We start from the raw sequence: 19,641 nt of genomic DNA, 5'->3' as shown, positions 1-19,641 counted from the left end.
GTGTGTGTGTGTGTGTGTGTGTGTGTGTGTGTGTGTATGAAGTGTGATAAGACATAAATTATCCCATGACCTTGGAATGCTTTGAAAACAAAGAGAATCCCTAACCTCTACAGTAACCTGTTAAAATGGACAAGTTAAACATATTTAGATGCTTTATTTACTATTACCTAAGGAAAATGTAATTTAAAAGGTGAATTTTAACCAGAATGCCTCGTGATATCAAACAAAATAGCAGAGATAAACTAACAACAATATGGAACCAACATTAGTGGAGTAATTGTAAAGGGATTACTGAGAATGTTTCTAATGTGCATTTTATGAATCAAGGACATAATCCATGCAAGACTGTAAACATAGGAAATGGATGGAAGCCAAAGCCTTGAGGCTCCTTTGAACATTGCAAAATGGATTTTACACAAACTCTTCTAGTAATAAGCTATGAATATGTTCGGGTTATTTGTCAACTCAGGATTGGGCAGAAGTTTTTCCTTGCTGGGAAAGTATAGCTCCATATCTCTATCTTCCACAAACTTTAGAAAAATGAAAACGAATTAATGGAATCCTAAAATTAAAATTAGCAAAGCTCTCAGAAAATTATGAATTTTGATGGCCTTAATTTTGCTGTTGGTCTCAGTGTCAATAAGATTTACCCTCTCTGAAACCCATGTATTATCTCCTCATGAATTAACAATTTACCCCCGTCCCTTGCATTTGAAATGTTTACTTTTTAAAAAATGTTTATTTTTTTATTTTGAGAGAGAGAGAGCATGAGAGGGGAGGGGTAGAGAGAGAGAAGGAGAGAGAGAATCCCAAGCAGGCTCCACACTACTAGCACAGAGCCTAACACGGGGCTCAAACTCATGAACCATGAGATCATGCCCTGAGCAGAAATCAAGAGTCAGATGCTTAACTGAGCCACCCAGGCACCCCATTTCTCTTTCCTCTCCTCTCCTCTCCTCTCCTCTCCTCTCCTCTCCTCTCCTCTCCTCTCCTCTCCCCTCCCCTCCCCTCCCCTCCCCTCCCCTTTTACTGTTTAATTATTTGAGTGAGTGAGCAAGCTGGGGAGGAGCAGAGAGAGAGGGAATTAAAGAATCCCAAGCAGGCCTTGAGCTTTCAGCGCAGAGATCATAACTTGAGCCAAAATCAAGAGTTGACGCTTAACCAACTGAGTCACCCAGGCGCCCTTGAAACATTTACTCCTAATCCTAGATTCTATTTATTACAGACTAATATGAATAAATACTACAAGTGATTTGTGATCCCTCTAGAATTATCACTAGAAAGTTCAAGCTGCATTTTCAAAATGTGTACTTTAACAAACCCTTCCTAATTTAAAACTTGGATATTTAGTCATCTGGTAAAGGTATCAGAATACAACCATTCTTGGACATTGATGGAAAGGATCTTATCAGGTATTGTTAACAATGTACATAGCAGCAAAACTCTAAGGTAATGATCTCTCATCCATGGTTTTCAACTAAAAAGATGTACCACTTTATCCCAATTGCTAGACATTTATTCTCAGGAGAATTCAAACTGAGAATTGTTAGGAATTTTTCAGATGCTGATGACTGGAGAAGTGGGCAGCTTTCACCCAAGACAAAGAAACAAGACTGATTTTCTAATTTTTTTCTAGTTAATTTTCTAAGTTTTCAGATCTAGTACTAATCTTTTCTTCTATGATACAAAAATTTTTAATGTTTATTTATTTTTGAGAGAGACAAAGTGTGAGCAGGGGAGGGGCAGAGAGAGAGGGAGACACAGAATCTGAAGCAGGCTCCGGGCTCTGAGCTGTCAGCACAGTGCCCGACTTGGAGCTTAACACACAAGCTGTGAGATCATGGCCTGAGCCAAAGTCGGATGCTTAACTGACAGCCCCCAGGTGCCCCTAATTTTGTCTTTTATTGATTGTATTTTGGCACGAACATTACTGAAACAATATTACTGGGGTAATGGCACAGGATTTAAATAAAAACAAAATGATCCATGCATTTCTTTAACTGTTATAAGCAACAAATTACTAATGCCATATGTCATTACACTGAGTTTAAGAATCACTATCCTCAGAACCACAATTTTTCCTAAAAGAAAGACTGTCTGGTCATTGCTATAGATTGAATGTTTGTGGTCACCCACCCCATCCCCCTTCATATGTTGAAATCCTAAACCCAAGGTGATGGTGTTAGGATGAGGCCTCGGGAAGGTGATTAGGACATTATAAAAAAGACTCCAGAAAGCTCCTTTTTTCTTTCCACCATGTGAGTATGCAATGTGAAGTCAGAGGTCTATGAACCAGAAAGCAGACTTTTACCAGACAATGAATCTTCTGGCATCTTGACCTTGGATTTCCTAGCCTCTAGAACTATGAGAATGAATTTCTGTTGTTTATAAGCCACCCAGCCTACGGTATTCTCTTATAGCAGTCTGAATGGACTCATATAGTCATTATTTGTGTATGAAATAAAATTAAAAGTCATTTGAGTAGACTATTATTTGGCTCTTCTACCCATTAAATACTGAGTTTGTTGAACTCATCTATCCATTTATTAATTTAACATTTTCTAAGAGCCAATAATGTGCTAGACACTAGGATATGATGATACAGGTCTATTGCCCTTTAGTTTTGCAGGATGAGGCGAGCATGGAAACTAATGTGGGCTCTCAAGTAATACTGGGTGCTCTCATACAAGTATGAATAGACACTATGGGAGATTAGAGAGCAGTAAGTGCTTCATTGTGTCTGTTTTTGTGGTGAGATTCAGGAATCTACCACAGGGATGGAACATTTGCAGAATACACAAAATTTCTCAAATTCATTTGGAAACTCGCTATAGATAGTATAGGAAATAAACCATACACTTCTATATCTCTCTGTAGTGCACATAATAAAAATAGATCCCTTTCAAAGCAGATCAAAGTATTTGGTTATGTCAGTCAAGAAATAGCCTCCCCCCCCCCCCTTCCACTATAGTAAAAGGAATAAAATAAATTATGGCCCCCATGGAATATGTTCAGTTTAAGGTCTACAGGCCATAGTATATTCAATTTATTTCATTGTTTCCAGCACAGTAAGGACACCCTTTAACCTTCTGAGTGCCAATAAAAAATCAAGTAATCCGAAAGTGTTCTGACAGCTTGGAGTTTGTGTTCTCCTTTTCATTAGCATCTTTGAATAGAGCTATTTAAGGGTACCGCTTTGGGCCTGGCAGGAAGAAGGGGCCAGGATGGAAAAAGTCATCATCCAAGGAACTGAAGTGGAAGATCAACATTTACGATATTTTGTTGATTTGCTAGATGCTTTCTTTCATCTTATTCTCATACTAAGTTCTTTTTTCCACTAGCCAATTAATGCTGTAAGAAGGTATGTATCTTGTCCAAGGTCAAGCAGCACGTAACAAATACAGATACCCGGGATTGGTCTCCTCCGGACTAGGTCTTTACCACTACGTGAATACACTAAAAACAAAAAAACAACCCCCAAACCGTACCCCGCGTCCAAAACCTCACCCTTCTAAAGGGGCTTAATCGGATCACTAAGACCTACAGGCCATTTAATGGGTTCCCTTTAGTTGGGAAGGTAATAGCGTTCTGGAAACCTTTTGCCAAGCTCCACTCTCGCCCAAGGAACGGCCCGAGAGCCCTTGGCCGCAGTCAAGGTGGGTGGGCGGTCACCCAGTGCGTAGTCTGGGGACAGAATTCCCGGGCTTCCTTGCAGGTGCGCGCGCACCTGTCGCTAGTCGCGTGCGCGCTGCGAGGGACGACGGACGAGGTACGTGTCCGCGCGCGTGCGCCCGGCAGTATTCCCCGTACGTGCTCCGTACGTGGGCGCGGTGTCCCTGCGCTCCGAGTTTCGGGCCGGGATTCGGCCCGGTGCCGAGTGGGAGTCTGGGAGGGGCGTGTTCCTGGTCGGTCGTGGCTCCCCCTGGCGGCGGCCTGGCTGGAGGCGCGCAGTCAGGCGTTCTCCGCGGGCAGCCGGCGGCGGGGCCTTGCCTTATAGCGCGGGGTCCTCGGCGGCCTGGGTGTCTACTGCCCCTGCTGCTGTCGTAGGCGAGGACGGCTGCTAGTGCGGCTGCTGTTGGTTCGCGGCGGCGGCGGCGGCGGCGGAGGAGGAGGAAGAGGGCGAGGCGACAGGGGAAGAAGGAGGCAGGCGCGGCGGCGGCGGCGGCTTCGCCCGGGGCCGGCGGCGGCGGCGGCGGCGGCGAGGGGGGGGGAAGATGGCGGACGTGCTCAGCGTCCTGCGACAGTACAACATCCAGAAGAAGGAGATTGTGGTGAAGGGAGACGAGGTGATCTTCGGCGAGTTCTCCTGGCCCAAGAATGTGAAGACCAACTATGTAGTTTGGGGGTAAGTCTGGCATGGCTGTGGCCTGGGGTTGGCCGGGCAGAGTTGGGCGCCCCCAGGCGACCTCTTTCCTAACCCCTCCCCCCGATTCCCTTTGGGGATGGAGAAAAAACGGGTCTCTGGGTAAAAGTTTTTCTCAAGAAAAGAAGTTACACTTTTAGGTGAGGAGGAAATAGGAGGAGGTGCATCTCCATTTCTTTAAGTCTTTGGGACGCCAAAGGGAAAGGTACGACAGGAGTTTCTGACTTTCCTAGTTCATTTTTACCGACGTGTGTAGGTGCAGAAAGGGGCGTACCGTCCGGTCCTAGAGACGTCTTTTTGTGTTTAGTTTTTTCTTCCTCTCCGAGGCTGCCATGTGTTGTCACTATCCCACCTGCCCCTTGCAGCTCCTGGTCTGTTTCTTTTTCCTTTCGTAATTCCCTGAGGTAGAGAGAAGGGAACTATGTGAGATTAGAACGGGAAAAAGACTTGGTCACTTTGGAAGAGTCCTCAAAACCCGTGTTAGAGGTGAAGGCAGGAATTTCTTCAGGGAGAAAGTTATTGGTAAAATGGAGTGAGCTTTGCAGATCTAAGTAAGATATTGATGATGGTGTGTGCTTGTAGGAAATGGGTTTTAAAAAATATTTTGGAACGTTGATGTACGCGGGGCTTTTTGAATTGAAGGCATTAAGGAAAATATCTAGAGATAGGTCTGATAATGGTTTGGGGCCGTTTTAAAGGTGATATCTCTCTCTTTGGTATTTTATCTGGATGATTAGAACCTTGGGCTAGAACTTCCATACTCATTTTGCTTGATTGAGTGGAAGCACTGGGCTTTGTGAAGAGTTGATGAAAAGCTGGGGAAAATTTAGTTTGTTGGTTTCTAGCTTTTTGGCCCCGAGGACTTATGATTTGATTAGCTTTATGAAATGTTGATGCAATGACATCATTCTGAGTTTCTTGCGTTTTGTCCTGTCAAAAAAAATTTGTACAGACAGAATTACATTTGATTGGAATTTTAACGGATTTATTTTTTTTTCTTTAAAAAACGGTTTAGAAGTACTCAGGATGTAGGGTGGTTCAATTTGAGAAATAGAAAATTCTTAGCACCTTGGTTCCTGACTCAGAGGAGGTTAACTTAATCAGAGTAGGTGAAATAAAACATAACTTGGTAAGAATTGCATTCTGGCTCTTGAGAGTAATCACTGCTAGCTTGGGGTATTAGGAAGGGTTTCATAGAAATATGTTTGGCGTGTAGACAGGCTACAAATTTTCTTGAACAAATGAATGAACAGGTGAGTAAGCCTTAAAGAGTGAGTTAGGAACTTTGAGGGTGACATGATGGGTTAGATCTTAAAGGACAGGGAACTGTATGCTTAAAGCCATGAGAGCTGGAAAGGAAATATTTTGATAGCATTTCAGTGAAGCTTGTAGTGAAAAAGGGGTGCTTAGAATAATTTCAAACTTTAACAATAGTGAATTACACCACTAAACATATTTTTGTTTTGTTATTCATTTCTTTATGCACATGTACATATGTCCAACTTCGGAACTTTAAGCAATACTTATCCTTATTGCATGTAGTACGTTCTATTACTTTGCTTTACTGTATTGTTAAAAAAAAAACCCTGATTACCTGGATATGTGTTATTGTACAGTAACTGGTAGTGATGTGTGGTTTGAAATAATGTCAATTCATAGGAAAAGTGGAAATGAAGGCTAGAGAAATGTAGATGAGGGCTGACTATTGCACTGTATTCAGATGAGGTCAAATAATACGCTGACGTTTTTTAGATGAGAATGTAGTAGGAAGAGTGAGATTGGACACAGATATTGTTGAGGCAATAGTATTATGCGGTTTCGTTAAAGAGCTTGCACCTCGAGACTGCATTGGGGCGCCTGGGTGGCCCAGTAGGTAAGGCGTCCGGCTCTTGAGTTGGTTCTGGTCATGATTTCACGGTTCGTGAGTCTGGGCCACATATTGGGCTATGTACTGACAGCACAGAGTCTGTTTGGGATTCTCTCTCCCTCTCTCCCTGCCCCCGCTTGTGTTCTCCCTCCCCCTCTTTCTCTCTCAAATAAATATTAAAAAAAATAATAAACCTTTATACAGCATTGCTTTACCACAGGTAGAATTGATTATGATTTTTTTTGCATCATTGGTTTAATTTAAGGGATGTCATAAGAATTATACCTCTGAGGGGCGCCTGGGTGGCTCAGTTGGCTAAGCGTCCGACTTCAGCTCAGGTCATGATCTCGCGGTCCATGAGTTCGAGCCCCGCGTCGGGCTCTGTGCTGACAGCTCAGAGCCTGTTCAGATTCTGTGTCTCCCTCTCTCTCTGACCCTCCCCCGTTCATGCTCTGTCTCTGTCTCAAAAATAAATAAACGTTAAAAAAAATTAAAAAGAAAAAATTATACCTCTGAAATTTATTATTGTGTTTGCTGTAAGAATGTTAAGGATGTTCTTTAGCAGTATCTTATTTAGGAGACAAAGAATAAATTTCTAGTAAGCTTAGAGTTGTGCTTCTTCTAATCAGTTTTTCTCTTGTGGATTCTCTCCACTCTGTAACTGACTAGGTTTCTCTCTTTATTGGCAAAGACCAGAATGAAGTTTGGGCCAAATTCTAAAAAGTGTGTAGTACCTTAGAGTATGAAGATGGTGTGCTTTCTTTTTTTTTTTCGTTTTCTACCTTTGTGTTCTTTTACTTTAATGACCGTTCCGCTTACTAGATTTCATACTTTATGTGTATTTTTGTTAACCATGTTAAATCCATTCTTGAGTAGCAAAGTGAATATAGATAAATTCATACATACAAGTCTAAGGAGTTGAATTAAAATTGAGTAAAAATCTTAATTATTTCAGGACTGGAAAGGAAGGCCAGCCCAGAGAGTATTACACATTGGATTCTATCTTGTTTCTACTTAATAATGTGCACCTTTCTCATCCTGTTTATGTCCGACGTGCCGCTGTAAGTAAAATTCATTTTAAAACTTAATTTTTTTTTGTTTTTTTTGTTTTGGTTAATAGGTATTATTTGGCATGGATCAATTCCCTCATGGGTTTCAAATCAAAAAAATAAAAGGTTCATCTGTATGAAAGCCTACTGGAAGTTCAAAATTAGATCTTTGCATGTTTTTAGATCTGTGACTTTCATGTAAAATGTGGGCACTGTTTACAAGAACAGAAGTTTTGAAGATATTTATAGGAATATTAAAAAAAATATATAAGCCTGTAGAAGGACCCTGATATTCAGAACTCTGATCTCAAGAATACTTTTTTGGGGTGTGCCTGGGTGGCTCAGTTGGTTAAGTGTCTGACTCTTGATTTTGGCTCAGGTCATGATATCACGGTTTGTGAGTTTGAGTTTGTAAGCTGTGCTGACAGCTTAGAGCCTGTTTGGGATTCTCTCTTTCTCTGCTCCTCCCCCATTCATTCTCCCTCTCTCTCTCAAAATAAATAAACTTAAAAAAAACTTTTTTTGGGTATCAGAATCAAGATTAACAGACAACTTTATTTTTATTATTAGAGGGAGAGTGTGTGTGTGTGTGTGTGTGTGTGTGTGTGTGTGTTCACATGAGCAGGGGAAGAGCAGAGAGAGAGAGAGAGCGAGCGAGCAAGAGAATGAGAATCCCAGGTAGGCTTCACGCTGATGGGGGGCTCAGTCTCACAACCATGAGTCATGACCTGAGCCAAAATCAAGTGCCGAGAGCTAACCAAACCCAAGTGCCCCTAACAGACCACTTTAAAATTAATTTTTAATCTGTTTAATAAACCTCTTTTGAACTTTATTGATAAATTCATTTGTTTTCAGTTTTTCTTGCCTTCAGCATCTCAGTATTTGAATTCTGCTTTTCTGAATGGGAAATATTCAGCATTTAATACATATAGAAAAAAATAATACGTAGGGTGAAACTACGTATTGAGATTTGGGAAATAGTGGGATAAAAATAACAGCATCTTTATGAAGTTATGTTACTTCATCTTAAATCTTTAAAATCTGAATTAGGCAGTAATTAGAATGTATTGTTGGCTATATCCATTCATTTTGTGGTAATAAAGATGATCCAGATGCTTGGTTTATATAGAGAGATTATGTTCTTGGCAAATGGTTATAACTATAACTGATGGCTGTAATTGTTACTGTGGACCTTAGGACCCTTGCTCACATAAGATTTAAGTCTTTTGTTTTTCTTAAATACTTGACAGATTGAAAGGGCAGAATTCTACAGTTCTAGGGTTCTGCAAATTTTTTTTCCTCCACTGTGCTACTTGCCCTTTCTTGTGAGCAGACCATGTCTGATGTAAGTTTTCTGGACCCATAGCTCCTATTTTAGTGTGAGTAGACTTATATCTTTTTCAGTTGGCTGTATTATGTCCATAATTCATTATTAACCAAATAATGAAGTATGTTATCAGACTTAGAAACAGTAACTTAACAAAATTAATTCAAATCTTTTAGCTATTTGTGATACTTCATGTAGACTAGTTTTTAAAAACAAGCACACAAAAACCTGTGGGCTCTTAAATGCTTATACTCCTAGCAGAAATTAAAATTTAGCCTACCCTTTAAAAAAAAGGTTAATTTTAAATGATTAAATATAGTTAATCTCTATCATCAGGGAGTGTGTGCAGAATGTTTGAAGTGAAATGTAATTAGTACACAATATAAGATAAATAGCCGAAGTTACTAAGGATTCTGGTTATTTATCATGGTGTATATAAAGTGACAAAGGGATTTTAATTATATAATCTTGCAGCCACCAGGCTTTCTTACAGTTTTTTTTTTTAATTTTTTTTTTTTTTTTTAATGTTTATTTATTGTTGAGAGAGCACGAACGGGAGGGACAGAAAGAGAGGGAGTTACAGAATCTGAAGCAGGCTCCAGGCTCTGAGCCATCATCACAGAGCTCAACGTGGGGCTTGAACCCACGAACCATGAGATCATGACCTGAGCTGAAGCCAGACGCTTAACTGACTGAGCCACTCAGGTGCCCCTTAGTTGTTTGTTTACATTATAAAAATGATATTGAAAATTGTGGTAATTACAGGATTCATTGAATTCATGGCCTCAAGATGACCTGGTGACTAAAGTATACAGCTCTATTTGTCAGTACACCTCTTTACAATGGCTAATGTAGGAGATTTAAGGAAAATTATCCATTTTACCAAAATAGGTACATTTTCCAGGTTTAATTTTTTAGTCTTTTCCCCTCCTTACAGAATTTGTATGCATTCAAAGATAAAAAAGAAATATGTAGCATGAAAGTAAGCAACTGACATTAACGTTTTGCTGTATAATGTCCTAAATTTTTTCCCACGCTTAAACACTATACCTATTGTTTTGAAAATTTAGTTTTTATGGCTAAGTTAGTGTATTTCAGAATTCAAGTAGAATATTTTGAGAAGTCTGTTTTGTGTTTGAGAAAAGAAAGCACTTTGGAAACATTGCATGTAATGATCAAGCAATGGGACTAAAAAGATAATTACCTCAAATATGCATGCAAAGTATCATGAATAAAATAAAAAAATGCTTAAAGTAAGCCAAGGGAACAAAAAAGACTGGAATTGATATTTTGAAGAGGGATTGGTCATTGTTTCTAATGATTATCTTTTAGGTATCTTAATTGAATTTCAAGAATGAAGTTATTAAAAATTAATATCCTTAAAATTTTTGAAGACTTGGGTTAGATTTTTTTAGCCTAGTAGTTCTTTAAAGGTAAGATTCTGAATAAATATTACCAAGATCTGTTGGAATAAAATTCAGATATTACACAATGTTTGTTTTTATTATATTTCTTGTAATTGTTGTTGATTTGATCACTAATTAAAAATTTTGATTTCAGACTGAAAATATTCCTGTGGTTAGAAGACCTGACCGAAAAGATCTGCTTGGATATCTCAATGGTGAAGCATGTGAGTAATTTTTAAATTGCTCTCACTCTTAAATAACCATTGTTTCTTTCTTTCTCCTGTGAAATAAGAAGCAATGGGAAGAGAATTTGTATTTCCACTAAAAAATTAACCTTCAGCAGCTATGTGCATATGCTCTCCTTTCTTTTCTGTTATGGTGAATACACTACCTTCATTCCTAAGACCGGTCACCACTTCTCTGTCTGTAGATTCCATTTCCTTTCACACTCTCAAAGACTCTGCTTTTGTAAATTATTGCTTCTGCCTTGCATCATCATCTTCCTCTTTTTTCCTCTGCATCATTCCCTTTAAAGTGCATACAGCAAGATCTCATTTAAAAATGGTTTTTTGACCCCCCCCCCATTCCTACTATCTACTGTACTGTTTGTTTTTTTTCCTTTTTATTGCAAAATTCTTTGTAACAGTTGTGTGATATCACTGCTTCCCTCTTGAATCCATTCCGGTTTGGCTTTCCTGTTCATGTCCCACTTATATCACTGTTGTGTGGTTAACACTGACTTAAGGGTTACTCATTCCTTGGGTCTCTCTTACCTGTATCTTGCTTGATCTCTCAACAGCATTAGATACTGTTGACTGCTTCCTTTTGGAAACCCTTTCTTAGCTTGGCATTTGGGGTACCTGATTCTTTTGGTTCTCTTTCTATTCATTGTCCATCTCTCATTTTCTTTTGCTTAGTTCCTTATATTCATCCTATTTCTAAGCTTCAAATTATAAATCCACTCCACATCTTTCCTTGGATATTTAATGGTATCTGAAATTCAATGTATCTGAAATAGAATGCCAATTTCCTCTTTCCCTTCTCCCCTCAAACAAAATAAGTCTGGTCTCCCACTGTTCCCATCTCAGTAAATGGCATACCATTCATGTAGTTGCTGAGGCCAGAAACCCTGGGGAAATCTTTGATTACTTTTTTCTCACATCTCATTTTGTGAGCAGGTCCTTTTCTTTAAAAGGATGAGTTTCTTAACCATTCTACTCCCACTGTGTTCCATCCTTCCCCTTTAGAGTTGTATAGCCTTTTCACAGTACTCTACTCTGTATTTTCTAGTATAGTCTTTGCCTACCCACTAGAGTGACCTGTTTTGAAAAACACATATAAGCTTGATTCACTTACCTGCTCAAGTCCATCCGGTGGCTTCCCGTCACATGTAGGATAAAGCTCATACTCCTTATCCTGACCTATGTGATTTTGCTTCTGCCTAAATATCTGTGGCCTCATCTTCTTCCAACTTTCATTTGCTCACAACGGTCCAGTCTTACTGATTCTTTTAACTATCCTGACTTTTCAAGCCTTTGTACTTACTATTTTTTGTGTTCAGTTCTGTTTCTCTACATTGTCACATGTCTTACTTTTTACCACCTCAATCTGTGCTTTAATAATCTGTCAGAAAGAACTTATCACTCTAAAAAAGAAGATAGTGTTGTTTTTCCACATACATTCATCTGTGTATAGTATCTTCCTAACTTATATTTTGTCAGATCCCTTACATTGACTTGAAATTATATCTTGGTTTACTTATATATTATTTGTCTGCCCCACTAGAGGGTAAAGTCTAAGGGGGCAGGTAGTTGTTAAATACCCAGTATTTAGAACAGTGGTTAATAGTAGGTGCTTACCTGTATAAGTGAGTAATCATTAATTTGCTGTCTTAAAGAATATGAATAAAATTATAAGTTGGTACAATTAATAGAATATAAATTGGTGAGTATGAATAAATTGATATAATCATATGATAGTATGAATAAATCAGTATGAGACTGTTTGGTCGTAACCTTTCTTGGAGTGTTTACTACCTTTAAGTCATTAATAGCTGTCTTGTTACGTATTGAGTTCCATGACTTTAACAGTAATACTGATTTGCTTGGAGTCTTTTGCATAATGGAAAGACCATGCTCAAGAGTATTATCTTTCTGTACTGTCCTCTGAACATTCAGCAAGCACTTATTGAATGGTTATTCTTAAAGTAGTGCAATTGCTGGGTCATAGAGTCGTTCTATTTTTAACTTTTTGAGGAACTTCCACACTTTTCCGGAGTGGTTGCACCAGTTTGCATTCCCACTGATAGTGCAAGAGGGTTCCCCTTTCTCTGTGTCTTCTCCAATACCTGCTGTTTCCTAAGTTGTTAATTTTTGCCATTCTGACAGGTGTGAAATGGTATCTCACTGTGGTTTTCATTTGTATTTCCCTGATGATAAGTGATGTTGAGCATTTTTTCATGTGTCTGTTTCCCATTTGTATGTCTTCTTTGGAGAAAAGTCTGTTCATGTCTTCTCCCCATTTCTTAACTGGATTATTTATTTTTTGGGTGTTGAGTTTTATAAGTTCTTTATAGATTTTGGATACTAGCACTTTATCCAATATTTCGGTTGCAAATGTCTTCTCCCATTCTGTAGGCTGCCTTTTAGTTTTGTTGATTGTTTCCTTCGCTGTGCAGAAGTTTTTTATCTTGATGAAATCCCAATAGTTCACGTTTGGTTTTGTTGCCCTCGCCTCCAGAGACATGTCTAGTAAAAAGTTGCTATGGCCAAGGTCAAAGAAATTGCTGCCTGTGTTCTCTAGGATTTTGGTGGTTTCCTGTCTCATGTTTAGGTCTTTCATCCATTTTGAGTTTATTTTTGTGTATGGTGTAAGAAAGTGGTCCAGTTTCATCATGGTCCAGTTTTCCCAACACCATTTGTTGAAGAGACTTTTTTCCATTGAATATTCTTTCCTGCTTTGTTGAAGATTAGTTGACCATAGAGTTGTGGGGCCATTTCTGGGGTCTCTATTCTGTTCCATTGATCTATGTGTGTGTTTTTGTGCTGGTACCGTACTGTCTTGATGAATACAGCTTTGTAATACAGCTGAAGTCTGGAATTGTGATGCCTCCCACTTTGCTTTTTTTTTTTTTTCTTCAACATTAGTTTGGCTATTTGGGATATTTTCTGGTTCCATATAAATTTTAGGATTGTTCTAGCTCAGTGAAAAATTCTGGTGGTATTTTGATAGGGATTGTATTGAATTTGTAGATTGCTTTGGGTGGTGTAGACATTATAACAGTGTCTGTTTTTCAATCCATGAGCATGCGATAGTGCTCATTTCTTTGTGTTTTCTTCAGTTTCTTTCATAATAAGTGTTCTATATTTTTCAGAGTACCGATCTTTTCCTTCTTTGGTTAGGTTTATTCCTAGATATTTTACGGGTTTTGGTGCAATTGTAAATGGGATCGATTCCTTGATTTCTCTTTCTGCTGTATAGAAATGCAACAGATAGCTGTACATTGATTTTATATCCTGTGACTTTGCTGAATTCATCTATCAGTTCTAGCAAATTTTTGATGGAGTCTGAGTCTTTCGGGTTTTCCATATAGAGTATCCTGTCTTCTGTGAACTGTGAAAGTTTGACTTTTTCCTTGCTGGTTTGGGTGCCTTTATTTCTTTTTGTTGTCTGATTGCTGAGGCTAGGACTTCTAGTACTGTATTGAACAACAGTTGTAGGAGTGGACATCCCTGTCATGTTCCTGACCTTAGGGGAAAAGCTCTCAGTTTTTCCCCATTGAGAATGATATTAACTGTGGTTCTTTTTTGTATATGGCCTTTATGATATTGAGGTGTGTTCCTTCTATCCCTACTTTCTTGAGGGTTTTTATCAAGAAAGGATGCTGTATTTTGTCAAATGCGTTTTCTACATCTGTTGAGAGGATCATGTTGTTCTTATCGTTTCTTTTATTAATGTGGTGTATCATGTTAAGTTATTGGTGGATATTGAACCAGCCCTGCAGCCCAGTAATAAATCCCACTTGATTACGGTGAATAATTGTTTTAATGTACTGTTGGATTTGATTTGGTGGTATCTTGTTGAGAATGTTTGCATCCATGTTCATCAGGAATATTGGTCTGTCATTCTTTTAGTGAGGTCTTTGGTTTTGGAATCAAGATGATGGTGGCCTCATAGAATGAGTTTGGAGATTTTCCTTCCATTTCAATTTTTTGAAAGAATAGGTATTAACTCTTCTTTAAATGTTTGGTAGAATTCCCCTGGGAAGCCACCCTGTCTTGGACTGTTTGTTGAGAGATTTTTTTTACTGATTCAGTTTCTTTGCTGGTTATGGGTCTGTTCAAATTTTCTGTTTTTTTTTTTTAATTAAAAAAAATTTGTAATTATTATTGAGAGAGTGACAGCCGGGGGAGGGGCAAAGGGGGTGCAGAAGATCTGAAGTGGACTCTGTGCTTAGAGCAGAGAGCCCCAAACTAGGGCTTGAACTCACGACCTGTGAGATCATGACCTGAGCTGAAGTCGGACACGCAACCAAATGAGCCACCCAGGCACCTTGTTTGTTCAAATTTTCTATTTCTTTTTCAGTTTTGGTAGTTTATATGTTTCTAAGAATTTATCCATTTCTTCCAGATTGCCCTATTTGTTGGCATATAATTGTTCATAATATTCTCTTATAATTGTATTTCTGCAGTTGTGATTGTGATCTTTCCTTTGTTTCTTGATTTCATTTATTTGAGTCCTCTCCTTTTTTGTTAAGTTCGGCTAGGAGTTTTCAATTTTATTAATTCTTTGAAAGAACCGGTTCCTGATTATATCGATAATGCTATGTAGCTTTAAAAAGAAAGAATGCTCCACATATCAGTATGCTAGAGCTCTTTTGTTAGGATAAAAAAAAAAAAAGGTTCAGGACAGTGTATATAGTATGCTATCTTTTATGTGAAAAAGGGGAAAGGGACATGTAGGTGGCTCAGTCAGTTAAGCATCTAACTCATGGTTTTGGCTAAGATCATGATCTCACAGTTTTGGGGGATTTTGTCTCTCCTTTCTCTCTTGCGCTCCTCCCCACCCCCCATAAACATTAAAAAAATTTAAAAGGGGGGGGAATAAAAGTATAAGTTTGTATTTCTTGTATCTACAGAAAGAACCTCTAGAAAGATACACTCAAGACTTAAATAGTCATGTAGGGTGGTGGGAACTAGGTGGATGGGACTAGTTGCATTATTTTCAACCTTTCACAATTTAAATGACTTAATTTAAAAAGTAATTGCAGGGCGCCTGGGTGGCTTAGTTGGTTAAGCGTCTGACTTTGGTTCAGGTCATGACCTCACAGTTCGTGAGTTTAAGCCCCACGTCGGGTTCTGTGTTGACAGCTTAAAGCCTGGAGCCTGCTTTGGATTTCGTGTCTCCCTCTCTCTCTGCCACTTCTCTGCTCACACTTTGTCTCTCTTCTCTCAAAAATAAATAAACATTAATAAAAATTTTTAATAAAAAAATAAAAAGTAATTGCAGTGTTTTTTCTACCAATTGTGAATAACTAAAATTTGCATTTTTGAAGTGAATGCTAACTTAAAAAAAAACCTTTTCCTATGGATATGTATTTATGTTTAGATACATTTTATGTACATGTGTGGTAATGGAGTATATGTTCTTTGAAGTGACCAGTTAATTTCAGTCATCGCAGTAATTTGTAAGCTAAATTGTTAAAAATAATTTGTCTTTTAAAGACTTTTAAATATAAATTAGTCTTTTATAGTAAACTGTTTTACAAAGCTGCTTTAAAACTTTTTCCCCCCTTAGGAAATTATACATATAAAGTAAGAAATTACAAATATTGAGCATTTTACTTGTAATAATGTCTAGTATATGTGTTCAAATATTGAGCTTCTCACCTAAATCTTTTTAAATCTTCAGCAACATCAGCAAGCATAGACAGAAGTGCCCCTCTAGAAATAGGTCTTCAGCGATCTACCCAAGGTATGTTTTGCTGTGTATTTATATTGAACTTTTAAAAACTTACTCCAAAACCATATATTTACTTTTCTTTTTTTTTTCTTAAAGTCAAAAGAGCTGCAGATGAAGTTTTAGCAGAAGCAAAGAAACCACGAATTGAGGTAATGGAATTTTATTTTAAATATGAATCGTAGTGTTACAAAATTGAGATTGTATATGAATACAAATTCTTTTTCATAGTAGTCCTAGGAGTTTTTTTCTGGAAAAATTGTTGTAGTATTATGAGTGTTTGATTAATAGCAGTTGAGGTATAATTTAAGATCTTTTACAGGGGCGCCTGGGTGGCTCAGTCGGTTGAACGTCCAGCTTCAGCTCAGGTCATGATCTCACTGCTTGTGAGTTCGAGCCCCGTGTCAGGCTCTGTGCTGACAGCTCAGAGCCTGGAGCCTGCTTCAGGTTCTGTGCCTCCCCCTCTCTCTGCCCCAACCTGCTCGCATTCTGTCTCTCTCAAAAATAAACAAACATTTAAAAAAAAAAAAAAAAAGATCTTTTATGTACAAACTGTGTGGTGGACATATCACTTTATTTTTCTTTGCCTCTTTGATGAAAATGTTGGGCTTCATCAGGAGTTGGGAAATTTCTTCTGTAAAAGTCCAGATAGTAAATATTTTAGGCTTTTTGGGCCATTTAGTTTCTGTTCAGCTATTCCACCCTGCTATCATAGTGTGAAAGCAGGCATAAGCAATACGTAAATGAACTGAGAGGACTGTATTTCAGTAAAATTTTATAAAACAGATGGTGAGCCTACCTTTGGGTTGTAGTTTGCCTATCCCTGGAATAACATGGTATGAGAATTTGCTGTACTCTTTTTTTTTTTTTTTTTAACGTTATTTATTTTTGAGAGGGAGAGAGAACAAGCATGAGCGGGGGAGGGCGGAGAGAGGGAGACACGGAATCCGAAGCAGGCTCCAGGCTCTGAGCTGTCATCAGAGAGCCGGATGCAGGGCTCGAGCTCATGAACCATGAGATCATGACCTGAGTTAAAGTCGGATGCTTAGCCAGCAGTGGAATACTAATATTGGTAAATAAGGATAGTTCACATGAAATAGAAGCTGTATGAGAAATTCAGTTAACTTTGGAAAGAAGCATAAGACAGTTAAGCCTTGGAAATTTTAATTATATGAGTATAAGGCTCTTTATTTAAAATTTTTAACAAGTCTCAGATCAGTTACATATAAAACCCAGTGCAAATGGAAGATTAGGTACTAGAGATACGCTTAAAATCTGAGAAATGAGTACCAATTAACAGTATAGGAAATAACACTTGTAGTCATCATTAATTTAACATTACTAGAAACCATAACTCTTCTTTTCACACTTGTATAAAAATCAAACAGGTGTACCTTTGGCCTACTACATAAACAGCAGAGCATCCACAATTAAGGATAAAAAGGTAACTGTTAAAGGGACAGAGTTGTCGACATGTAATCTTTATATATTCATTGACAAAATTTGATGCTGAAACAGTGTAATTTTAATTAATTAATTTTAAAACAACGTAATTTTCATTAAGCAAACTCTGAGACATGGACATGGTATTTTAGTTAAGGATAGTAATGATAGTTAGCTCATTGTTCCTAATCTGTTCTGGGTGACGTTTTGTACACTTTATATTAGCTTGTGTAATCCTAAGCCACAACCTTCTGAAGTTGGCAGTCTTGTGCATGCCATCAATGAGCAAACACCTCAGACGGAACAAGTTACTTGCTGAGGTTCACAGAACCCAGAATAGAGCCTAGATGGTCTGGCTCCTAGCCATTCCACTGTATATACTGATTACAAATTTTGTAGCAGTAAAATGAGTTTCCACCTGTTCTCTCTGTATGAAGGAAGATTGGGACCCACTGTGAACAAAATGAGTGAATTTAAAGATACTAATTACTTGGAAAAACCCGAAATTTACAGTTTTAATTATTTGGAAAACAATTGAACATGTCAGAAATGCTGATTTGCCTGGATACCATTAACTTGAAAATCAACAAGAAATAGCATAATAAAATTCTTTCCGGAGTATTTATAGAGTTAAAAGAGTTACATAAACAGTTATGTTACATTAACAGTTTTTAGTTCACTGCGTGTATGTTGGGAACCTGCAAGGCACTAGGCTCAGAGAGAGAAACCTTGAGGGCAAAGATTCTGAACTTATTAAAGTCTAGGCTGCAGTTGTCTTTAAAATCAGTAGTTTCCTAAGGAACTTGAGTTCCTTGTGCTGTACCTTCATTACAGATGTCTAAAATTTAATGCAGTTTGCTAAAATACTTTGTGTTCATGTCAGCAATATGTCTGTTTTAAATGATAGGTTAATAATAGAGCATGAATTGGAGCAGAGCATCTTTTTAGATCTCTTGAGTATACTGATCGCGATTTATACAATATCATATTTTGTTAGCCATAAACACTGACTCATTTCCTCAGTTGTCTCATTTGTTGAATGTGGGCAGTGAACTAGATCAAGTTTTGTTTTGTTTTTTTTAATGTTTTTATTTTTGAGAGCAAGCGAGCTGAGTGGGGGAGGGGCAGCGAGAGGGGGAGACACAGAATTTGAAGCAGGCTCCAGACTCTGAGCTGTCAGCACAGAGCTAGATGCAGGGCTCGAACTCATGAACCGTGAGATCATGACCTGAGCCAAAGTTGGACGTTTAACCGACTGAGCCGTGCAAGTGCCCCAATCAAGTTTTGGTTTTAAATGAACATATTTCAGAGTAAATTTTACCTGAAATTCTAACATGCAGGTTAGAAAAAAGCTGAGCTACCAAGATTGAATTCAGAGCAGTGTCCCATGGGTCAGTTTGTAGGAAAAGCCTAATGTTCTGAGGAACATGCTTTGAAAACCATTAAAGTTACACTTCCTGTCATCAGAAATGCTGATGGATTTACGACCTGGGGCAACAGATGCAAAAAACTAGCTCCAAAATGAAATTTTTGACTGTGGTGAGGGCTTTTCATAAAATTTACTAATCAGCTTTTCTGAAGAGAAGGAATTTATTTGTGGTGTATTTTTATGAATAAAAGTAGCTGTGTTACATTATAGGAAGAAAAAAGCTGCTGTGGAACACCTGGGTGGCTCAGTTGGTTAAGCATCTGAGTCTTTAAATTTAAAGTTTATTTTTAAGAGAGAACACAACCGGGGAAGGGATAGATAGAGGGGGCAAGGCAGAATCCCCAGCGGGCCCCACATCGGCAGCACACAAAGGAGCCTGACTTGGGGCTCAAACTCCTGAGCCAAAATCAAGAGTCTGCTGCTTAAGTGACTGGGGCACCCAGGCGCCCTTTAAGCGTCTGACTCTTGATTTTGACTCAGGTCATGATCTCAGGCTTGGTGAGATTGAGCCCTACCCTGTGTTGGGCTCCATCTGACAGGCTGACAGTGTGGAGCCTGTTGGGGATTCTCTCTCATCTCTCCGCCCCTCCCCCCACTTGCCCTCTCTGTGTGTCTCTTTTTCCTTCAAAATAAGTAAATAAACATTAAAAAAAAGTTGCTGAAGTTCTTTGGTAAGCTTTTAATCAGTTCTACAGTTTAATCAGTGATCAGTTTAATCAGTCATCTAATATTTACTTATTTATCATTATTTTTTCATTAATTTTAGTTGAGAGAGGGAGAGAGAGAGCTTGCAAACAGG

The 19,641-nt window shown here is 38.4% G+C and overlaps 1 protein-coding gene across 1 annotated transcript in view; it reads left to right on the top strand.

Annotated features, from left to right (window-relative positions):
• The first annotated feature begins 3,899 nt into the window (after positions 1–3,899).
• The window catches only part of CDC73 (cell division cycle 73), a 130,967-nt gene continuing 115,225 nt past the window's right edge, over positions 3,900–19,641 (top strand). Inside the window, exons 1-5 of the mRNA XM_007072843.3 lie at positions 3,900–4,345; positions 7,186–7,291; positions 10,167–10,236; positions 15,923–15,985; positions 16,070–16,122. Coding sequence (XP_007072905.2) covers positions 4,215–4,345; positions 7,186–7,291; positions 10,167–10,236; positions 15,923–15,985; positions 16,070–16,122 — 423 coding nt within the window. The 5' untranslated portion in view covers positions 3,900–4,214. The remainder of the gene's footprint in view (positions 4,346–7,185; positions 7,292–10,166; positions 10,237–15,922; positions 15,986–16,069; positions 16,123–19,641) is intronic.

The sequence above is a fragment of the Panthera tigris genome, chromosome F3 (genome assembly GCF_018350195.1).
Source record: "Panthera tigris isolate Pti1 chromosome F3, P.tigris_Pti1_mat1.1, whole genome shotgun sequence".
NCBI lineage: Eukaryota > Metazoa > Chordata > Mammalia > Carnivora > Felidae > Panthera > Panthera tigris.
Note: the sequence above shows the minus strand (reverse complement) of the source record. Positions and strands in the feature narration are given on the sequence as shown.